Raw genomic sequence first — 24,061 nt, 5'->3', positions numbered from 1 at the left:
GTAAGGAATTGACCCTTTCGGTTTGCAACATGATGTTAGGGTTCTTCTGAGGGAAACAAATAAAAAAACTTCTGAAGAAATCTAAACAAACTCAAAACCACCAGAGGAAATTTGTGCTAAATATTGAAGAGAAGGTTCACATGCAAAACATTCAGTAACTGAAAAGTTATGGCTCTCCAAGCAACAATAAGCTAGTTGACATGAAGTCAGGTTTGAAAGGTGCTCTTACCTCTCGGTTTGTATTTCCTCAAAGGCACAATGCTCACTGACTTAAACAAGTACCAAGGAAAGAATTGGCTGGGCCTCTGCACCGTGCTCCGCACCCTTGTGCTGGTCTGCATACACTCATGTACACCGCGAAATATTTCATGTGCAAAAGAGGCAGTGACCCAAAAAGAGAAAGGTGCTTGGGGAACACATGTGTTTGGGTTTCCAGACCTGGTCTATTTGGCTCTCCAGGCCTGACTTGCCTGCAGTCTGGACCAGTGGGGTGATCTGCATAAAGCCACCTGGGGTGTGCCAAGGCGCATCTCCTGGGGCGTGAAAATGCTGCCTGTCAGGAAGCGATTTGTCTGCGTCCTCCTGAAGTGGTCCTTCTGCAGCGCTGTGTCAGCCATGCAGAGGGAGACCTCCAGCATGGCCTCTGCTTTGAGATGCTGATTTGTGAGAAGGGCTGAGTCAGACACCTTGCTAAAGAAATGAAGGCTGAGAGAAGAACTGAAGAAGTGGATGCTGGCTGGTCCTTCCCTGTTTCCCTGATCTCAGGGAAATAAGGGGACGTCCCTGGGACTATTTCCCTGGTCCCACAGAAATAAGGGGAAAGAAAAGAGCTCAAGGAGTGGGACTTGAGAGGCGAAAGGTAAACCTGAGCTGTTTAAATGGCATAAGTAAAGTTAGGACAGGGCAGGACATGAATTTAGGAGATCACTCTTTGCTGAAATGTTAACAGAGCAAGGCTGGATCAAGCTCATCTGTACCCGCTGCTGGAAGTGGTGACAGTGACTCGCTGAAGCACATTTTCCCTCCGAGTCACAGATGACACTGTGTCCTGCTCAGGAGTGTCCAGCGACTGTGCAAGGCACAGTGAGTCTGTGCTGCATCCAGGCCTCAACATGTTCAAGAGCAAACCAGACACCTTCCCCTCTCCAAGAACAAAACCACATGGACGTGGACTGGGGCAGGCAGGTGTGATTATTTTATAAGGCTGTCAGACCACCAAGGAAATATTGCTCTGCCTTGACTCCCCTTGATGTGAGTGCTAGATTGGATTTGGCTACATTCAGGCTTTTTTCACCAGAAATTAGTTTTCTTTGATTCCAGTGAATTACACCAAAAGCTGAGAGAGTGATGAATTTTTGTTTAAGATCTGGTTGCCATGACCGTCATTTATGGTGCTACAATGTCTACAGGCCTCGTATAACCCCACCCCAAAGAGATCAAGATCCCAAGAGTCCAAACACATAGTGCGGACAGAGGGAAGTGAAATGACCTGGTGCAACATCTCCAGAGGGCCAGCACAGCACAACTGTCTTGATGTGCACCTCAGTGCTTCATCTGCCATTCTTAGCCTCCACTGTTAACGTTTGTAACACCGGTGTTTTCAAGCTAAGCCCTGTTCTGCTTAGTCCCACTGATTTTTGGACCTTAAGGGACATGAACGCCCTTAATCTGTTACTAGAAGTAGCCACAGAAGCAGTGCAAGTTGGTCACGTTGAAGCACACCTATATAGCGTCAGACACAGATACCTGACTGTCAGATAACCCGTCTGCGTCTCCCACCCCCTGGAGCTCAGGTGCCCACCAGAGGTGCTGTAGCATGTCACTTTGCCTCTGGCAATTATCACTTGGAGACCACATGGATGAATAGGCAATGCAGGAGCATCATCAAACCTGACAAGAGCCAAACTTTTGCCCATATTGATATCACATCACTGCTGCCTCATGATTAGGGCATGAAGTACCTATATCAGTGCTGCCAGTTTTTCATTGCAAGGTGGCACATTCCTCCTAAGAAAAGCTGATGGTCAGTATAGAGCTTTGTGATGGAAGCTGAAGGCCTTTAGGAAAGTGGAGGAAAGCAGAGCTCTGCACCTCTGGAAGATCACAGCCTCCAGGGCACCCACCTCAGAGATGCTGTCCGAAGCAGCGTTTAAAAGTACATTTTGAAGAATAGATGAGCAACTGGAGGAAGACAGATGAGGAAGCAGAAATAAACAGGAGAGCCAGCTGGAGAGCTGCAGGAGGGGACGATGGGGTGACAATGAGCAGGTGAATGATGAGCAGGATGAGAGGGACTGATATGCAGCTGGGAAGGGAGGAGTTGAAGGGTCAGTATGGAAGGGCATGAAATGATCATCAGAAGGGAAACAGGAGGAGTGCTGTGAAAAAGTATTTTTTTAAAATGGGACAATTTAGGTGGTGTTTGGCCATGGCTACTGAAAGCAGGAAAGGCATTAGATGGATCCGCCTCTCCAGCTGAGGAAGAATGGCCACAGAGCATCACTCTGTGCTATGGATATGAGCCTGCATGGTTTTGAAATTTGGCTGGAGACCCATATGTTTTGCTTTCTTCCACCCCAGGGGGAAACCTTGCAGGACTACGTGGGGAGACGACAAAGCCAAGGGAATCCTTACAGCTTTTGCCTACCTTCTGCAACAGGAGAGAGCCTGAATACTTAGTCACAATAGAGTACAGCTCCCCACTGAAGGCATCTGCCCAAGACTTCACCCTAAAGAGAAGAGGGAGGGGAGAAGGAAAATCAGTGTTAGTAACTCAAAGTCAGCAGAACTGCTTACTTCTTCAGACAGCGAAAACTATCTTCTGCAATGTGAACCCCGCCATATTTCTCTAAGCCTCTGTAGTGAGAGTGATGATGTTTCTCCCCAGATTGCTAGCCAGACAAGCAGTAAGGCAGGAGGCAAGCGCTGCTTTTGGACATTCTGCCCAGGACATCACTCAGTGAGGAGAAACATTGAGTTTTCCTGGTCTTGGTCACTACATTTTGACTCAGGGTCTCACCTAACATGAGAGGTGCAAAAATGGTACCTTTGGTCTTAGGCATCACCTGGTTTCCTCTGTTGTTAGTTGTCACTGTTTAAAGCAGGGCAGCAGTAAACTGGGTGGCAGATGCTCGCTGTTAACCCCAACCCTCCCCCCAGGGAAGGGACGAAGGAGGAAAAGGGAGAGAGACTTACAAATTGAATATAAAACCAGTTTTACTAATAACATTAATAATACTAATAATATTAAGAGAAATAAAACAAAACACACAAAACCAACACTGAGTTTCCCAGGGTTGGGTGCCAGGCGCCGGTGTCCTGCCAGCAGCTGCCGGGCAGCACCAGGCAGTCCCGGATTGGACTCGGCAGTAGACGGGAGCTGGAGTCCGGGATGCACAGATCAGAATCTGGCTCAGGATCGCAGGCAGGACAAGCAGCAGCATCCTCTTCAGAAGGGGGCCATGGATGAAGAGAGCGAGACCCTCGTGGTCCCACAGCTTTAAACTGAGCATGGCATGGAGTACCTCACTGGTCAATACTGGGTCACCTGTTCTGCCTGCCCCTCCCCGCAAGTACAACCCCTTCCGACTCCTCACTTGCAGGACCTAAGAGGCCTATCAGTGACCTTGGCTCCTATAGTGATAATTATGGGCAGGGGCCTTTTTCTGCATTGCTTTCCTACCATTGGCTCAGTGTAACTATAAACTTTGGGTGTTACCAGCTTTGGAGGGGACACTGTCTGTAAAATGTGCAGCCAGCTTCAGAAAAACGCAGTGACTTAGAAGAACTTAGCTGTAAGGAAGATTCACTAAAAGAGAATCGGCTCCGTCTTAACCAAAACCAGGACATTAGTAAAGTGAAATAAATAGGTCTCTGCAGAGACCTCTTTGTTTTCACTGATTGCAGACAGAGCCTGGGGTGAAGGGCTAGACACCTGATGTCAAGGCTGCTGAAGAGAAAGAAGTGTCAGACCTGAAAGGAGTTGTCAAGAGTCACCCCTTGGATTCAGTTCCTAGAGCTGCATGGGGCAGAAAATAACAAGCCAGACAAATTCCCTCCTCTCAGTAGAGACACTACAGCTTGATAATGCCAGAGTAGATTATGCACCTCATCACTGTAAAACACTACTCACATTTGTGTCATCCTGTAAATAACTGATGCTAGCAATACCACATGGAGAACATAAGGATGTTGAAAAGCAGCTTGAACACTGAGCCCTCCAAATCAAAGTAAATGGCTCATAATTGACAGAGCACTTCATCAGAAATCCTTTACACAATTTATATTAGGCAGTTCCACCTACATGCAATTCTTTCAACAAGGATTCACTTAGGAGGTATTTATTTAATGGCCTTCTTTGCTTACCAGAATAGGTTACTTATTTATGGGATAGAGTCTTACCTATGGCTTCCAGCAGATTTCTTCCAGTCCTAACCAGACTTTAACCTCAGAGCCTGATTTCCCAGCACATTGCACTCCTGCAGCAGAATAATATGCTGACATAGAGACAAGCTCTGGAGTAAAGCCAGCACAGCAATGGTAGAAAAATAACAACAGCTAATTTTAGCCTAGGAAAGCCTGTTTAGGCTCCCGTCTTGCAAACAGAGGCAGACAGGCAGCTACAGGGGATGATTCGGAGCAGATATAAGGCTTCCACTTCGAACTGCACCTCTCTGCACTGCCCGTAAAAGGAGTACAAAGAGAGAGACGACGCCCTTTTTAAGCACTCCTTAATTGGCAATGAGGCCTTCATTACTCACTGCTGTGCCATCTAGCACCAGCTGACGCCAGTGAGAACAAGGCTGCTGCTTTTTTTTTTTTTTTTGACATTGTGCTCTGCATCTGATTTTGACAGCCAGAGCTTTTATCTCTTCGTTTCATTCTTAGAGAAAAAAGAATACCGGGATTTGCTAGGAGTCCAGGATTTGTTGCCCCGTGTAAGAGTTGTTCTGGCAAGCCTAGAATAAAAGAGGAAAGCAGAAGCAGGGACACCACGGGATGCTTTCCTGCTTGTTGGAGTGACTCATGCGTTCTCTGAGGTATGAGGATCTCTGAATCCACATTCAACTTGATGCCCATCTGCAACTGCTGGTTTCATAACTTTTATGAATGAGATGTTTTGTGCTGATGTTAACTAATATTCTCCAGTCTCCTCACCTTTTACTGTAGAAAGAGAGAATCTAAACATGAAGTTTGGGATAGTAATGTGAGCAGGGGGGTTTATTTTTACCCCGTGCCCCTCCCACAAAAAAGAGGTGCGTGTGATCCTGGTCTTTCTGTTTTCTGTTGTGGCTGTGGCTGTGCGTGCGCTCCTGTTCCTCCCAGCCCTCATCATCTTTCAGCCCAGCATGGCAGAAGAGTCTGTGACATTCATTTCTGACTGGCGGGTGCGGTTAGGCAGCTTCAGCACAAAGATGCTGTTACTGAGGTAACAGGGCCGCAGTGCAAGCTTAGCAGTGATTAGTCAGCAGAGAAGCCAGCCACAGACACAGTTTCATAGAAGACCTGGCCCTGCTGCTCGTGGATCTGCTTGTTTGTGAAGTCCTTAAATACACGATGACTTGGGATTCTCCGCTTTGATAAAAACAGGAAAAGGGAAGGTTGGTTTTTAGCCTTTGAGGCTGTGGATAAAGAAGCCAAAATACATGAACCTTGAAACTTCTGCTAACAGGGTGGAATTATTTGCCAGGGAAGGGATTGACCTTAGAGTCCTGGGAAATTAAGGGCAGCCTGCTGAATTTGCACAGGTTTCTTTATTTTTTTCACAAACAAGTGAGAGAAAAGGTTAGTGTAAAATTCATCAGGTTGCAGAGAAATTTCATCTAAGGCTGCTGGCTCCGTGAACTCAAGAGCAGACGTATAGAGGTGGTAGGGGCAGCCTAAAGAGGCCACATGAGGTTGATCTTCACCTCTCCCACCAGCATCTACTGATGTTTGCGGTACCCCAAGAAGCAAAGGCTGACAGCCAGCCCCAAATCCTTGCCATCCTCACAGCTGCAAGCACTCCTGCCCATGCTGTGGCCAGCTGACAGGCAGAGCAGTGACCAGGAGGAAAGACGAGGTGGTTTCTGTGCTGAACTTGCATCCCAGACGCCTTGCTAGTAGTTGACTAAGCAGGTTTTTGCACTGCTGGAGTTAAAGCTCAGTGAGCTTTGCAAAGATGTAAATTGGCGATGAACTGAGCATGGTGCCACAAAGCCAGGCATGACTTGAGGAGCAGCACAGGACGCACAGTCTTGCGTCACTTAACGGTGATTAAACCCAGCCATTGGGTAAAAGCCTTTGGGTTTGCGTCCCTAGAATGTCCCAGCGCAATCTATGGAGAAAGTCCATTTTCTACTGATTTACTCCCTTTGATCCTCTGGGCAACATGTTCTTCTACTGAAATTTCATTCAAAAAGGGCAACTTCTGTGTTTTAGTTAAATGTAGAAGTGGATTTGAAACACCAGGCATTAATGCAGCCGTTGGTCTGGTTTCAGTACCAGGGGAGGAAAGCTCTTTTTCTGTTGCGTGTTCTTTATTCTTGTACACGAATAAGTTCCAAATTGTGCAAAGTGACGTAACTCTTTTCTCAGTAGTAAGAGGTTATCACATTATAACCAAACACTTCAGAGAAGGATTTGGCCAGAGATTGCCTGCCTGTAATCCCTGTACTTGCACTCTGAGGCAAAAGCAGCAGAAAGGATGGGCTGGCTTCTTAATGCCACAGAATTCAAGGCCAAAAGGTATTTCCATATGCAGTATTTACTCTGGGCACAGAAAGTTGATATTTTATTTTGAACGGTTTGAAATTCTCAGAATCTGGATTTTATTCTGTGTCAGCTCTGCATCCTTTTTGTGAAATCCAAATCAGAAGCACTTTGCTGATGAAGGGCTTGATAGTGCAGCCAGGAATAAAGCTGATGGCGAAGTTTCCTGAGACCCCCTGAATAAAGTCAGCGCAACTCTTGGTAATCACATAGGCTGTATTGGCGAGCACATCTACAAGGGTCTTACTGGCAATTTTTGAATAGAAAATATTTTCTCAATCTTAGGAAAGGGCTTGAGCTGACTTTGGTTGGTTTAGAGGACATATCTCCTCCTGAAACTTGATGGCAGCGTTGACTCCCCTCCAGACAAGCCTGCTGTCCTGCTCAGGTAGACCTATCCCAGCTCCAAGAAGCTGCCCCACAACAACTTCTACCGACCGTGGTGCTGATATTTTTAATCCTTAAAGGACTTGCCTACATCAGCTTCACGAGGTGAGGTTTTTATAAGCAGGGTTTGCTGAGAGCGGTCAGCCTGCTGGCAGGCTGCCTTCCAGCGGCGACCGTGCCGGAGGAGCTGCTTGTGCCCGCCCGCACGCAGGCGGGCGCGGGTGCCCTGCAAACCCACGTCCGCAAAGGTGCAGCAGGACTCCCTGCACGGGCACTAGCACCCAGACCCAAACGCAGTGCATGCACAAAACTAAAGCTGTTCATGCTTTGTGTTGCAGCTGAGTTTTTCATTACAGAATCACAGAATCACAGAATAGCAGGGGTTGGAAGGGACCTCTGTGGGTCATCTAGTCCAACCCTTCTGCTGAAGCAGGGTCACCCAGAGCAGGCTGCACAGGACCGCGTCCAGGCGGGTCTTGAATATCTCCAGAGAAGGAGACTCCACAGCCTCCCTGGGCAGCCTGGGCCAGGGCTCTGTCACCCTCAGAGGGAAGAAGATTCCTATGGTCCAGAGCTCTGGGAAGAGCCATTATGCCCTTAGTAGTAAGGTGGAGCAGGAATAAGCAGGAGAAGTCGCTGTGGCCTCTTTCCTCTATTTAGCCTCCCCCCACTAAGATCCCCTGACATCCGCACACACGAATGAACCCGTGCGTGTGCCTCACCCGCGCTGCGCATGTGCGCAGGGAGATTTCTCCAGCCATCCGTGTACGAGACCAGTGCGAGGGATCAGAGCTCCGGAGCTGCAGACCTTGCACTGCACGGTCTGGCTCTCGTGTGCGCCGAAGGGACGCGTCTTCGCTCAAACACCCCATGCATGTGCCTCCCACCGCCAGGTCCTGACCGGCGCTGTGCGTCCCCACGGTGTCCCCGGCAGGCTGCAAACCAGCAGCCTCTGCTGGAACCGCTCTGCCAAACTGGGGAGCTGCTCAGCTGGGGCCGCTGATGTCTGCCTCGGCGGCTGAATCGCCCCGAGCTGGACCAGCGGTGGGGTTTTACGAACATGGCTTTGAACTGGTTTTGCCTTCTGCTGCCCACTGCATTAAGCAGAGAATTAATAGACGTCAAAGTGCTTAACTAAAGCAGATGAGTATCATTGCCCTGCTTGACAAGCACAGAAAACGTGGCATTGCATCCCCACTAGACCTGGGAACTGAATTTGTGGCTCCCATGCCCATGTCCTGTCCCAGGAGCCACCGCCACCACTGCGAGGAAACGCCACCCCCCCTGCCGCGACGTGCCCTGCTGGAGGAGCCTGCGCCCGCAGCGCCCGCCGCCCTCCACCTTGCCTGCCCGTGCCCACGGCATCGCCCACGCCGGGCCAGAAACGTCCCGCGCCAGAGGGAGGGAAACACTTACGTCTCCAGCGGGATCTTCGTCTGGGCCCTGGCGGAGGGCAGGAGGCAGAAGAGCCAGAGCATCATCCATGGGACGGCCCAGGGTCCCATCCTCCACGCGCCAACCATCAGCAAGGGGACCGACCGACGGGGTGCGGGGGCTCCCCGCCCTTCCTGCTGCCCTGGGGGGGGTCCCGTGTGGCCCCCGCCATGCTGCTGGGCCGAGTGCCCCGCTGCTGTGGGGCCGAGCCCCGGGGTGACCCCGGCTGCCTCCGCCCCGGGGACGTCGCTCCTGCTGCCGGGCGCCGTCAAGGGTGTCCGGAGCCAGGCGGGCGGCTGAAAATCCGCCAGGGACCCTTGTCGGTGGGCACCCGCGGGTGCGGTGCGTCTCTGTGCCCCGAGGAGCAGCCGAGCCGGGAGGGAGCTCCGTACCGGGAGCCGCAGCGGCTACGTAATCCCCCGCCAGCCCCTTAATCCCCTTGCCGAGCAGCAGCCACAGATTTAGGGAAGTGGAGTGGGATAAAATCACCCGGGATTACTCTGATTCTTAAAGATGGGTCTTGGCTTCTCCAGCCAGAGGTCAGACGGTACCTGCTTTAAAGGGGTGGCATCCACACCCCTGATAAACCCCCGGCCTTTGGCACGACGCTGGCAGGTCACCCCAGCACCATCTCTTCCCCGCTGGGCACGCGGGGCAGGCACCAGGAGCGTGGGGCACGTGACGGGCTCCCGCAGGCACCGGTGGGTTCATGCCATGCAACCCCCTGGCACCGAGGTCTGCAGAGGACCGACGAGGCCGGGCAGAGCTGGCGCCTTGGCAGCGTCCAGCACAGGTCCTGCCGAGGCTCTCGGCCTCCAAACCGTGCCTGAGGACCTCACACAGGCACGCGAAGCAGAGAGAAAATGGGCAGCAGGAGGCAAAAATGGCGTGGAAAAAAGGACTCTGCCTGTTAACTGATCACCTCCTAATGTGAGCGATTATTTATTAATAGTCAAACCTCTCCATTAGGGCAACAGTCAATTGAGATTGCCATCCCCTCATCTGTGTCTGGAGACCAATGAATCCAAGGAGCCCAGCGGCTGACCTTGATGAATGGCAGCAAGTTGCAAACTGCGTGCTTGGAGGAGGCACACGCTAGATCAGCTCATTATCATCATGAGAAGTATGAATTATAAATAACGATAGATACTGCAGTCGAAAAATTATAAATTACTAGAATGATGTGTTGAACAGTTTGGCTCTATGCCTGTGAATTAACCCATTTAGAGTATCTTCCAATCATCTATGCACCTTTACAAATGGCTTATTCAATATAAAACGCAACGCCACGCGAGATCATTAGGTTTCTCACGAGGATGTGGAGGGGAAACTGGCTGTCAAAGCACGGAAGTAAAGCTAAGGCACGTGTTGTAGCTGTGCTACTGCAGCAACGCTGGTGCTGCGGTGACATGGGAGAACAGAAGCGTCAGAGGAAATACTGAGAAGGGAATAAAACCATGAAACGTAGAATAGATGTTAAATTGTATGATGGAGCAGCTGAAAGCCTGGGGTGAGAAATTAAGTAATTACAGGAATAACTCACCTCAGGATGGGATGATTTTGTCGTTTATTATAATCTGTGCTCCAGACAGAGTACTTTTTTGATCTTCTGCAAGCAGAGGCTGTGGGCCTGAAGGGCCGAAATTTCCAGATGATCTTTTTAAGACTGTGCAGAGGCTTACACGGGAAGCTTGAACTGGTTCTTTCAGACCTTGAAATCTGCAAAAAAATCAATTTCTGCACACACAAACTCTCTAGAGACGGCGCCTTCGAGGTACCACCCGGCTGTGCAGCAGATGCCACTGTCAGCAGGTGAAGGCAACAGGCAGAGCAGCTCTGGGTCTCAGCAATGCATTTCTCACGTGGCCAAAACGCACAACGGGCGTTTTGCCCTGGAAAAGGGGTAGGTACAGACCCAGGGGGAATCCGGAGGTGAGGACTGTACAGAGAAATGTCTTCCCCCCTCAGAAATGCTTGTTGCAGACAAGGGGTGCAGTGTGTTGCCCATGGGAGCAGGAGGAGCCGATTCCTCCGACTGGCTTGGCGCTGCTGGGATGGGGGGCCGCGGGGCTGGGCTTCTGCTGCCTCCTCCTTCCTCAGCAGCCTGGACAGAGGAGAAGACTGCTCTTAGAGGGGCTGGGAAGACTGACCATCAAGGTCTCATTTCCCCATGTTTACCAGGATTAAAAACGAGGGGTTGCACCCAGGATTGCAGGCTTCCCTGTCTGGATATTGTAGGGAAGAGGTGATAAAAATTTGTATTCTGAAAAAGATCTGAAATGAGATCTGAAGGCAGGAGAATTCACATTTTAGACAGCATTTTCTCTCCACTTTGCAAGGAGCCATAAGCAAATAGTTACCGTGAGTGATTTTTGCATGATCTTTTCACTAACCCTTCCAGCCACTGTGTGCTACTTGCAGCTGGGACCTGGTTTAATCCAGATGGGTTCTGGCAAGAGCCTTTGTCTGCGTGTGTTTGGAAAACCCTGAAACACTGATAGAAAAGGCAAGGAGACACAGCAACGTGCTGAACTGGGAGATCCAAATCCCTTTATGTGGATTTATCTCATTTGCTGGATGTATCTCACTTAACCCCTTAATGATCTAAAGTTGCAAGGGAGTGGGATTTGCAGATGAAATGAAAACAGCAAGGAAAACTGAAAAAACCCAGGTGACTAGAGGGCCCTTACCGGGATTAGCGTGCATCCAGTTACTGCTGCAGAGCTCCGCCACCACCGTGTGCGAGCACAGCCGGAGCACGGGGAGGAGGTAAACGACAGCAGGGTCTGACTGGGGAAGAAGAAAATGAATCCTACCAGAATGAAAGCAGATACTTAACGAGGAGTGAGAATTTAAGGCTGCGAGAGATGTGGGGTGAGCGAGTACAGCAGATTAGAGCTAAATTTGTAAAGTCATGGGGCGATAAAAAAATGCCAGTGTGATTTTGTGCTGTATTCACAGGCAGGGGGAAGATTTACCAGCTCTGTTAATTTCTGGTCTGACTAGAACCTGAGTTCAGTTTAGATTATCTTGTTGTGAGAAGATACTGGCAAATGTCAAGACCAGCCAAAGAAGAAATATAATCCGAACACTGGTGTAAGCAGTGTGTGAGGCGAGTTTATTAAAGCCAGTGGAAATCCCCATTTGTGTAATGCATTCATGTGGTGACCCTGACCTGGAAAGGCCTGAGTGGGCTAACCTGTAGTCTTACAGTGGGATAAAAATGAGAATGAAGCAAAATGAAGACAGGGGACCTCTACACCGAGCATCAGAAAGAGATGATTAGAAAGATGTGCCAAGTATGGCACGGCCTTTTGAGGCAACCTCTCTCCATGCAGCACTGGTCAATAAGGCACAAGTGTCTCTTTGCTAGAAAGTCAGCTGGAAGAGGGAATATGGCAACAGCCTTGAACACAGCAAAGAGAAGAATACGCAAGAGACAAAGAGCAGATGGGACAGTGTCTCAGCCTGCCCCAGCATCAAGGGCATTGTGATGATACTCCCATTGGCAGGAGGTTTAACAGGCTGGAGCTGGTCATGCTTCTCCCCCATGGCACCTGTGGTACTGATCTCCCAGGTGGCCCATGAAGTGAGGCAGAGGTGCTCCCTCCTGTTTTCTTGGTCCCTTGGAGCAGCGTCTCCGAGCCCACATGGAGCAAGCATCAGGGTCCTTTTTGCACTGTAGATATCAGGACTGGAGAAGAGGTTGCGAGAGATCAGCACTGACTTGGTTTGCATTCTGGAGACACTGGGATTTTGCTGCATGCCTGTCACCACCGCATACCTCAAAGCAAGTCTTTGCTCCATCATGATCCTGAACTTAAAACATGCGGCAGGAGGGTTGGACTAGATGACCCACAGAGGTCCCTTCCAACCCCTACCATTCTGTGATTCTGTGATTATCACTTAATAACATGCTGTGATTTTTAATAACTTAAAACGGGGCATGATGGGAATAAACTACGTGGCCTTGTTCACAGCAGATGCATTTACCTGAGATCATAATCTTGTGCCTTTTATTATTCTCCTGGCAGAACTCCTTAGATAAGTAGCTGGGTACAAAAGCTCTTTTCTACTCTGGTCAAGCATTCTGCTTGTGACACTGCTCTCTCAATGGTGTTTCAGCCTGCGTCCTGCTCGGGAGATATGAGGATGATGTCTCTGGCCTGCCTGAGTAGGTTTCACTGCTCCTCGAGGTGGTTTGGAAAGCAGTCGTGCGGTGTTTTGCCAATCCTAGAGAATCCGATCTCCCTGTCCCAGCAGCTGCCAGGAGGAGGAAGCCCTTGCCAGAGGCAGCGATGGAAAAGCACTTTTAGTCATGGTTTTACTGGCTGGTCACGCAGATCTCTTCTGGTCAGGTTTCGTTGCTGTGGAGTTAGCACTCGCACGCCGAGTTCGCAGAGGTGTGGATGTAATCGCTGAGCGGGGACGGGGAGGAGGGCTGCAGAGTCACCTCTGCATGAGGGCTGGTGCTGCAGGCAGGCCGTGGGCTGGCGGCTGGGGAGGTGTCACAGAATCACAGAATCACAGAATGGTCAGGGTTGGACGGGACCTCTGTGGGTCACCCAGTCCAACCTCCTGCCGAAGCAGGGTCACCCACAGCAGGCTGCACAGGACCTTGTCCAGGCGGATCTTGAATATCTCCAGAGAAGGAGACTCCACAGCCTCCCTGGGCAGCCTGGGCCAGGGCTCCGTCACCCTCAGAGGGAAAAGAGGGTGCAGAGACACCCTCAGTGTCCCTGCAGCTCGGCGCTGCCCTCCCTCCCCGTTCGGTCCTGTCGGGGCCTGTGCAATCCCCGCTGAGCTCCAGGAAGCCATGATGCGATGGAGAGATGCTGGCGGCTCTTACTGTTTGGTCTAGGGCTGGGTTGGCTGCGTGACTGGCAACGTGCCTGGGACGGGGGAAGGCTGGGTTGGTGAGACCTGGAAGGTTTGCAGCGCTGGGCAGTGCTGGGTGAGCACAGCCTCTCTGAGTGCCCTTTCCTCGCCGCAGCCATTGTGGGAAAACGATACTTCTCCCAGGTGTGTTTTGGGTCAAGTTATCCACTTTAAACACCATCTGGGTGCAGGGGAAATGCTTGATGCAGTCTGAAACTGTGCATGCAAGGGTTCTTCTGCTGTGGGACACCAGGCTGAGGAGTACCAGTGATCACAAGGTGACCCTGATATGACCCCACAGAGGAGGCACTCAAAAGCCTGTTTACCATAGGGCAGCTAATACCTGGGTACCTGATACCTTACTAGAATCTCTGTGGAGCGGGACAGATTCGTGGCAATTCAGGACAGATTCATGGCGGGACAGATTCTGTACCACGGCAGGCATGCACAGGGGAATACACAGGTACACCAACCAACAGGTAGGCAGGTAGCATACCACTGACTTTCTTCATTTCAGGTTGCCTCAGAGGTCATGAATAATGGATGAACATGTGGCCTGCAGAGCATCACCAGATGTCAGCAGGATGACTCAGACCAAACGCGTCCTTCTAGACCCCACATTTCACCCTGGTACTCTGCAGATCCCTCCATCTGCAAGCTGCTCACTCTCCCCGTTGTTTACAGAAGCAGCCACGTAGGTGTCATATTAATTAATGCCTTTGGCGGGTTACTTTACCTTTTTTCCTTTTTGTTTTTTTCCACAGCTATGCTCTAAATTTAGACTTGTTTAAATACTCCAAGATGAAACGAGCTTTTTTTTTCTTTTTTGTTAGCAGTATTTTAAACCCTCATCAGGCACAGTGTTCTCAGCAGCAGGAAATTTAGGGCACAGAGGGAGACACCAAGGGAGAGCAGAATACACTGGACACAAGGAGGACTGAAGCATCTTCCCACCTTCTCTGAAGGCAAGGCAAGAAAAAAAAAGAAAGAATAAAAGAAAAGGAAAAGTAAGAGAAAACAGATGCTCAGTCTGGGGAGAACTGAGAGCAGATTGCAGCTTTCCTGGGTGCTGTCACAAAAGCAGCCAGAGTGAAAGTCAACTTTATCCTTATCTCTCCCCTACCAAAGGGTTAAACTTAATCTTTTCTATTTCAAGTCCACATGACTGGAAGGAATTTGATTAGGAAGAAGGGAAACCCCTTTTTAAAAGAGATTAAAGCCTTTTGTGATCAAGTGGCTGCACTAGAACAGCTTTTTCGAGGGAGGAGGCTTTGCTTCGTGGTGAGCCCTAGGAATTGTGGTGCATCAAGTGACTAAATAAATGATGCCACTTATTCTGCTAATCTCCACGGCCGCAAAGACACTTAGTGCGCGTCTAGCAACAATTATTTGTGTTGCCAAATCCTTCGTATTAAACGCATGATGCAATGACCCTGTTCAGAGGACACATTACAAATGCCTCCTTCTCCCTACTCAGTGTGTTAATAAGGATTCAGGATTTTGAAAGGTTATCACGACAGAGGTATTTGGGCCAAATTAGAGTTGCTCCAGCCTGGCTGGTCTAGGGAGAAGAAGGGTCCCTCCTCCCGTGTGTTCCCCTCTCAGGGTCAGCAGATGTGAAGGGCACAGAGATGAGTTACCTGCCTTCACGGTCTGACTCTGTGACCTCACCTGTCTGCCGAAACCGTGATGAGGGTTTATTAGGTAACAGCTGTAGGGTGCTTTGGAAATTCAGGATACTCTTTAATTCTCTGTGCTCTTGCAACAGGAGACAGCATAGCCTCCAGTGCCGAGGACTGCCTGCTCGCTTGGCAAGTGATCTACAGGGGCAAAGCAGCAAACCCCTCCGCTTCCCTCCCCTCCCCTGATTTATTTGGCTCACATTGTCAGCGGTCTCAGGGTAAGACGGAGCCCACCGGGCGGTTACATCTGCTCCCTGGCGATGGGGGTGGGTGAGGGAGCCAGCGGAGCTGGGCTGCAGCACTCGGCGGACCTCTCTGTAGTGATCTGGGCGTTCAACATCTGCCTGTCAGGAAACATGGCATCAATACAGATGAGCTGACTATCCCCAGCGTAGCGTCTGTGGGCCACGGGCTCTGCGGCTGCAGGTTTGCACAACATGTGCAGCATTCGTGCCTGATCCCTAGGAAAGATGCTGCGTGCTACAGTAGCATAAATAAAGGGCAATGTCTAGGCAGAAAGATGTTTTTAACCCCTTTTTGTAATCTTTCAAAGATTTCCTGTTAATTTTCTTTGTTTTGCTGCTGACACTGAGTATCCAGACAAGAGCTGTTGTAGAAATGCATATCAGAATTGCTGGAATATTCAGAACTCAATTAAAAATCTTAAAAATCTGATTTTTTTTTTTACCTTTCTTTCGATTTCACAGAAGAGAGCAGCTTTGCCAAATTCTAAGTCACAAATTACAACACCTCATGCTTTTCTCCTTTGAAAACAGGACTATTTTTTTCCCCACAAAAATCAGAGGGGATCATTTTCAATGTGATTAAAGATAAAAACTGGGCTTTGGGTACATTTTGCCACACGTTGATGTAGGTGTAGATAAAACCCATCCATTCTCCCATGAATATTAATGAGAACATGTTTTGTGATTTTAGGCAACCATCGGTTGTTATTAAAAATACCTTGACAGCTTTGAAGAAGAGAAAGGGGTGGGGGAAGGGTCCACAAGGCTTTCCACATCCCATTAACACCATTTTGTAGCAGCTTGCGTTTCGCTCCGCAGTTACTCTGCAGCAAGTGTGCAAGGTGTTTCCCTGACCTACGGGAACAGCCTTCAGCCCACCCGAGCATGGCAGTGCCGGCACTGTCTCCTTTCAACCTCTGGTTACAATTCCAGTCATTTCCCGTCACCCTAAATTGCCTCCGAGTCCGTAATTAGCTCAGTCACCTGCCAGCTTTCATAATGCACGCTCCCTTTTCCTCCCTTCAACATCTGACAGCGTCTCGCTTGGCGAGCGGCTTTCAAAGAGATTTCCCCTTCATCCCAGGGGTTTTTGTGTTGCGAGCCTGCCCCGAAAGGATGAAGATACAAATCTTGTTGTGCCCAGAAGGGTCATTAAGCACCGGCTTTGATTTTCTTCAAGGCGCAGAAATTCACTGAGGAAGAAAACCAGCACATTTCTTGCTAGCATTCTTTGTTTATGTTTTTAACCCACTTCGGCATGGGATGCTGGAGCCTGGAGCCCCCCACGGTGGGTGAGGTCTGTCCAGGTTGCAGCCAGCTCCTGCCATCGTGAGTGCCGGCTGAGGAGGATGTCAGTCAATCCCCCAGGTAAGAGTGGCTCAGGAGGACTTAGCCTGGTCTAGGCCCATGTGTTACGAGAGCAAATAATCTCCCTCTTACTGCTGCAAGGTGTAACAGTGTGTAAAGTAGATGTCTGAAAAAAACAGTTCCTTGCAGCCTCGCTTACTCTGCTTCCTCCTGCTGTTGTCAGCCTCCGGGCAGCACGTGGGACAGGCAGTAGAGAGACAGGGACCGCTCGGCAAACCATTTGGCTGGGTCGGCGACAGAGCAGTCTGCAGCATGCTCGAAAAAACTAAGAACTGCGTTCACTGCCCAGGACAAAAAGGGGAATTTAGGGTTACCAGAGCTATAGATAAATAAATAATGTACGCATATGTTGCAAAAAAAGGAAATTTTAATTTCAAGTTGTGATGCCTGTCTAAAACCATCTGCTGTTTGCTAAAGAAGAACTCCAACCGCCTGGCTTCTGGTTAGTGCAGCATTGCGGTTGAAGTTAACATCTTGCCGAGCTAGAGGCTCCTGAAGTTTCAGACAGAAACCAAACAGTTGTGCCCCGAGGGATTCCTTCTCAGGAAATCTGATGTGCATAAAGTAGGCAGAGCAGCACTGAAATCTCATTAGCGATGGCTGCTTGCTGCAGCTCTGACCTTAGCTTAATTCACTCAAGTGACGCCTGAGTTAATTGGCATTCTCAGTTTGGAGTGATTCCCTTTCCCTGCTAGAGTTTAAACCAGGATCTACTCTGCTCACCAGACCTATAAACCCCCTAGAAAGAAAAAGCATTACCTGGCTCTTCTTGTACACTAACGTACAGTCTCACACTCTGACTGCCACTAAGCTACTTTATATCTGTGTTGGGGCCTCTTTGTATGTGTAGGGGGCAAAACGTCACAGCAGGCAGCAGCGAAACGGGCGTTGCGGCTTGCGTGCTGGTAATTCTGGTGGAGCAGTTCTGCTATGAGCACTTCCAACAGCCATTAGACCACGAAGTCGTCGTCCATTTTCACTGCACTACGTTGTGAGAAAGGAAGACCGCATCCGAGAGGCCGTGACGGACGGAGTCAGCCAAACCGCTCTGGCAGCGCTGACCTGGGAGCACCGGCAAACTCTGGTTTGAAGGAACGGGTGCCAATGGCAGCTTTCGCAGGGTACGTGACAGCTGCACCTAACTGGGAGGGAGAGCGGTGGCAGCCTCTTCCAGCACAGGGGATCCATCACGCTGCGGGTGTTCTGTCTCAGGAGAGCCCCGGGCGGAGGCAGGTGGCATTTCCATTGCAGGCCAGGACACAGGCGCTCGCAGCTGAGCAGCTGTGGCTGCGCGGAGGTGGCTGCGACCTGGCGGCAGCAATGGCGTGCCACGCTGCACAGGGACCTGCCTGTTGGGCATTAGTGGTGCACCTAGTCTAAATTATTCTACCAGGTGGGTCATAAGTTTCCCCCCTGCACTTTCCAGCTATATGAGATTGCCAGGCACTGAGTGTCACCTACCCATGTGGAGGCCAGTGCTGTAGGGAACCCACCACCAAACACAACAGCTGGCTTTCACAGCATACACTGCCATGCAACCTTATGGTTACCCACTCTCTGTCGCCAAGGCACAGGGCCAGCTACCTCTGCCAGGACACTCCAGCTGCTCTCCTCTTCCAGGAAATTCCCCTTACTCAACTTGCACCTCCACCCTGCAAGCTCCAGCTCACTTAGGAGCTGGATTTCTGAGACTGATTGTGGCAGCGTGGTACACAAGGCCAGAGACCTAACACTCCTCATCACACCCTGCAGATGTAAACAGTGCCCGGGACTTCACAAGTCCTTTGCTGGGGCACCTCCAAACTGTGCTGTGGCTGTTGCCACAGTCCTCAATTTCTCATTAGCTTTGTCCCATCTTCAAAGTGCCACTTGTCTTCTAGAGGTTTTCCAGAGCTCTGCTGATTTTTTTTCCTCTGTGCTAACGTCTGGCTTCACATCTACCAACAGCTGCTTCCTCCTTGTCTACCCAGGCAGAAACAGAAAATGCAAAGGTTAATCACTGCCAAAGCCTTCCCTCCAAGGAGGATCTCCCACAGCAAAGTGCAGACTGTTGTTTTTTCTCATCTCGCTGACATGAACATCTGCTGAAGGTGATCAGGAAAGAAAGGAGCTCACTACTTTCACATTCCTGCCAAAATGCTAGGGGCAGGCCAGCGTGCTTCCAATACTGCACGCTGCTGGTCACACCCAGGCTAAAATACAAAAAATCCCAAACCCCCTAACACGTCTAGTATGGAATAAGATGGAAGCAGAGGAGGTTGATGTAACAAAAAACTACTTAGAATTGATTGATTAGGAGGGCTAGGAAATCTGACAGGCTAGAATTGCCATGGAGCCCTTTTCCTGCTTTTTGGCATAGAAAACACCGATTAGCTGGATTTAGTACGGTGCTGCACATGTTAACCAAGTAGAAAATTGTGATTAGCTCTAGAAAATTGCAAGTTGTGAGTACGGCAGTTCAGGGCCAATAAGGTGTAGAAACAAATGCAGATAACATGCTTGAGAGCACACAGTGAGCTCAATCTCCGTACGGGGCTCTGTGTAGACAAGGTGAAAAGTTGTTCCGTTCAGGAGTCAGGAAGATGATTTATCATCCACAGTGGTTTTCAGCATTGGTGAGAGGCACTATGCTGGGCCATGGGCTTGCTCTGAAGCCAAAAGACTCGGGTGGCAAAGGACAGGGGCCGAAACAGATCTCAGTAGCCCACTCACAAGTCCAACCTATTCTGGCAAACTCGCGTTTGGGGGGAAGTCACTAACACATGGGAGGTTTTTCCTTTTCCTCTCTCAATTTTCAGTGACTTTTTATTGATTCCAGTCTTTTCTGAAATGCCAGTAGCAATTGCTTACCTCTGGACAGATGATCAAAAAACCTTCAAGACTCCCATTGAGCTGCTGCAGCTGTCTGGTAGAAGAAAACCATCTCTGAGGAGGAAGCACAACTACAGCTTTGTCAGCAGCACATTGCAAATCACATCAGGGCCAAGGGAAGAGCAGATGCTAACGGGACAGGAAGGATAATGGGAAACTTGCACCAACTGGCCTCTTTAGCGTGGTCTCTATTACACAGCTGGAGAGAGTACATTCCAGAGCAACAGTAATTTATTTTTTGATCAACACGGGAATTGCATATGAAAATACTTTTGCTGTTCAGTTCATTCCTGCCGACTTTGTTCATTCCTCTGGCCTACGAAAGGCACAGGGCACACCGGGCTGTCACATCCCAGCCTGCAGAATGCTGTGGAGGAAGGGAGAGGGGAAGGGATTCCTGCTGGCTTATGTAGCACCCGCAAAGGGAAAAAATATAACATCAGAAATTCCACGTTTGTCAGGACCCATTTTTGGTCACTAGGCTGCTGCTGTTGCCTCTACCTGTTCCTTGCTTTTTCCAGTTTTCCTTGCCTATGCAACACGCCGATCTCTTATGAAGTGCTGCATCTGAGCAGTTTGCGCTGGACTGAGGGATTTTTCTGTTTGCCACAAACAAAAATGAAGTGATGGAGAAAGGAGGGAAGCCCCAGTGAGGCGTGACTGAGCACCAGTATCCACCTTTGCCTCTTGACTTCTTCTGCGGCCTCCATAAATCCATTACGGAATGACTCCTTTCGAATGGACATAGTATTTCCTTCTCTGTCCTTTGCAAGGTTAAGCTGTATAAAAAGCCCTTCTAGATACTTTGTGTCTGTCTAGCTATTTGTGCAAAAGCACTTTTAGAGCAACGGTGAAGACATAGAAAATGTATGTAAGAAACAGAGATCTTTTCAAGTCATGTAAGAGTTCTCATCCAAAGATGTTTAAGCAGATTATGAAATCACCACAATTGTCATCCTTCTGAAAAAAAAGCACATCACTTTGGGTTAAATATTGAACAGACTACTTGTGTCTCTCTGTTCTGCATCTGAACCTGCCCACCTTCCCCACCCCACCATCTGTGTATTCAGACCTGCCCCCTCAGCACCAGTGTAATTCAACTTGTTGTTATGGTGTGACAAGAAGAGCCCCCAACTTTTCTTCTTCTATCACGTCCTAAGCTGGTATTTTGTCTCTGAAATCTTCCCATTTAATGAGTTCATGTCTTCAAGGTATGCACAGTAGCACTTGCAGAGTGCTCTGCTTCGCAAAGCCGGCTCTGGTTTGACTGCCTGCTGATGTCTCAGGCATGAGTGCTTACGGTCTTCACCTGGCCATCTGGCTGGTTCAATGCACTTAACACTGAAGAACATTTGCAGGATTTAGCAGTGCCCCACAGTCAGGGATCAGCTTAGTGTTTCTTCTGAACTTTAATGCTTTCTAAATATCTGCTTTTATACCGGGAAGAGAAAGTTTTCCTGAACAAAATTGTGTTTCATTTGTGCTTTTCCATCTCCCTGCTTCTTCTTCCTCCAGTTGCCACACCTTCACTTCTGTCCCTACAGGTGAGATGAAAATTCCCAGCTTTCACTTCTGTTTATAATTATTCACTATCCTTTCTTTTCTTTATGTACATAGCCAGCATTTCTTCATACCTCTCAGTCAAGGCAGTTAACTGGAGATTCTCCATAATTTTCATGTTTCTACTCATTCGTTCAACCCTTCCCTTAAAAAACCTCATGTTTCATGATTCCTGCAGGGACTTTTCTCAAAGGTAACAAAGCTTTTATTTGTTATAGGAGCCACCATCTTCATCTTTGGTACTGCTGCAATTATCCAGACATTCCCAAGTTGTGGCACACATTTTTGGTGGGATGTAATCCACTTGAAAGTAGTACATGGTGACAGCTTGTGCTTGCGTGGCAGACATAGGCAAACATCTCCCTGAGAGTAGCTGCTTTGGAGGAACTAGAGGTGGGGATTATATGAATTGAGGGAGCCACTGGAAGCAGACACAGATTGCCTGGGAGCACTAGGGCGTAGGAACAGGGGAAGGGAAAGGCACATCACAAAAGGGTGAGACAGCAGGGACAAGCGGTTGATCGTGCTTGCAAACACAGCTCTAAAAGAGATGGGAATTACACCTCTACTGCCGAACAGCAAGCGTTAGTAAGTATGGCATCCCTGAATTATGCTGCGATACTACAGCCTGACTGATCCTCTAATTCAAACTCTCAGCCAGGGCTCGCTGCATCCATGAGAGAAGCCAGGAGAGGTAGGACCTCCCTGGTAAGAGCCCAACAGGGGAGCCTCAGGCTGTTGCTCTAAGTGGAAAGGCAGTGGCTGTCCATGAGGCAGGCTGCTAAGCAGCAGTAAAAATGAAGGAAAACAGAGCTTTTGTTCCCAGCCTAAGTAGCCCTACGCTGGGAGTGCTGCCAAGAACCTGCATGCTTCTTTCTCCCTCTAAATGTTGTATTTACAGGCAAGTGCTGAAGAAAAACACACAGGTGTGTAGGTTTTTGAAGTGGCATAACAATAATATTCTCCCTCTCTATTTTAATTCATTTCACCAGTAGATTTCAGGTGCTGGGTGCGGAAACACAGTCCCAGTGGCTGTACCCACAGCTAGGCAGTGTAACAGAGATGTGCAGCAGCACAGTTCAAGGCAATGCGTCGCAGCTCCACATTCAGCACGTGGGCCCATGGAGCAGAGTGCCAGCACCGGGGCACAAAAAGCATTCATATTTCTGTAGGATCTAACGAAGGGATTCGCTTCCCTCTCTGTACACAGTAGCAGCTGTAGGACTGTGCCATCATTTCGCATAGCTCCCTCATGGCTTGAAAGCAGGCTGCTCTCTTGCCAATAGTAACATGTCAACCTTTCTATTTCTTGACTTTTGTTAAGTCACCACCTGCCAGAGTTTTTTCTTCTGTCTATTGACTGGTGGTGTTCATGCAGACACATTGTTCTGCACTCAGAGCTTACTTTGCTTTTTTGGGAATTTGTGTCCAAATCAAGTAAAAAGAGCTTTTAATTAAAATCTGCCCCAACCAGCCTCAAAAATGTTTTTTTTTAATCACATGTATGACTGAAGCTGCTGTTCTCAAAAAATGTATAGTGACTACCTATTGTGTACACCAGATGTTTAAGTTCATTCTTTGGAAGTTGCTACCATGTTGCTCATCTTTTAAAAGGAAGAAGCATGGAGATTACTCACAACTCAAATTCTTTCCATAACAGCTATAAAGTAAAGGTGTTCATATACCAGACACACTTTCTCCAAAACCTATTCTTTAAAATGACCTAAAAATCTCTTTTTTTTTTCCTCCCCCCTTTATATTTCCAGTGCTTATTTCCTGGTTCTTTCAGTACTTTTCTCAGCTACACATACAAAAACTATCTGGTTCCTGCATTTCTCACTCACTTCCTTGCTGGGCAGATTTATATCCACACAGTCTGTTCATGTTTGATGGCACAGTCTCCACTAGATTAAAAAAAAAAAAAAAAAAAAATCAGGAAGGGAAAAGTCACCCAAATATCTGCTGCACTGTGAGGAAGAGTCAGGGGCTGCCTCTGCCGTCAGTACAAGATAGTGGTGCTGGGGAAGGTGTTTGCAAAGGCTAACTTTAGCCCAGTCAATCTAATCTCCCAAGCTAAATGAGGTTTGTACTGAGAGTTGCCCTCAGGAGGATCCCGTCTTTCCACTGGCTCCGCAGAGAGCCTGGAGAGATTAGGCTCATGAACAGCAGTTACCCTTTGTGAAGGTATCTGCAAACATCTTCATGGATTTCCACAACGACCCAAGACAGGGGATAATAACGAAGTCACATTTTGATCTTCATGCCAGTGAAGAGGCAAAGGCCTTTAGATCACAGTTTCCCAAAAGCTTCAAGTCAGTTTTAAGGCAGTACGGCAGCTCAAGTCTCCAGCCTGACTTTCCCCTCCCCACATCCCATCCACTTACCCCATGGCTGCAGACCCCTCTCCACACGCTGATACAGGTGCCTGGGCTGCTGCCCACTGAACTCATCCAAGCCTCGGCAGGGAGGGACTCTTAACCCAGACTAATTCTGCTGCAACACATTTTACCATGTAGCCACCTTAATCAAAACAAAAAAGCAGAAAAATAAAGGCAAAAGGAAGGAAAGACCGGTGTGGGAGCAGGGATAAGCAGCTAGGAGTGGGTGTCTCGGACGGGCTGCCTCTTCAGCACCAGAGCCAGCTTAAATTGTTTATAAAGCTATAGCCTTTGGTTCTTCAGTGTCTTGCAGAACCACATTTTCCTCCTCCTGTTTGTATACGCCAAGCTCCCTTCTTCTATATTCCTGACGCCGCTGCAGACAGATTTACATCCACAGGCCAGAACAAGCTTGCTAGAGGTAGCCACAGCAGTTTGGAAAAGGCAAGGACTTGTAAGAGTCTCTGAAAAATCCTTAGGATTAGCAGTAAAGTTTACTGTAGGTTGA

The 24,061-nt window shown here is 49.0% G+C and overlaps 1 protein-coding gene across 1 annotated transcript in view; it reads right to left on the bottom strand.

Moving 5' to 3' along the window:
- CACNA2D4 (calcium voltage-gated channel auxiliary subunit alpha2delta 4) overlaps nt 1-8,660 on the bottom strand; it is a 131,648-nt gene extending 122,988 nt beyond the window's left edge. Inside the window, exons 1-2 of the mRNA XM_075428538.1 lie at nt 8,554-8,660; nt 2,648-2,729 (exon numbers count right to left, since the gene is read on the bottom strand). Coding sequence (XP_075284653.1) covers nt 2,648-2,729; nt 8,554-8,660 — 189 coding nt within the window. The remainder of the gene's footprint in view (nt 1-2,647; nt 2,730-8,553) is intronic.
- Between the last annotated feature and the right edge of the window lie 15,401 nt (nt 8,661-24,061).

The sequence above is a fragment of the Opisthocomus hoazin genome, chromosome 8, assembly GCF_030867145.1.
Source record: "Opisthocomus hoazin isolate bOpiHoa1 chromosome 8, bOpiHoa1.hap1, whole genome shotgun sequence".
In the NCBI taxonomy this organism is placed as follows: domain Eukaryota; kingdom Metazoa; phylum Chordata; class Aves; order Opisthocomiformes; family Opisthocomidae; genus Opisthocomus; species Opisthocomus hoazin.
Note: the sequence above shows the minus strand (reverse complement) of the source record. Positions and strands in the feature narration are given on the sequence as shown.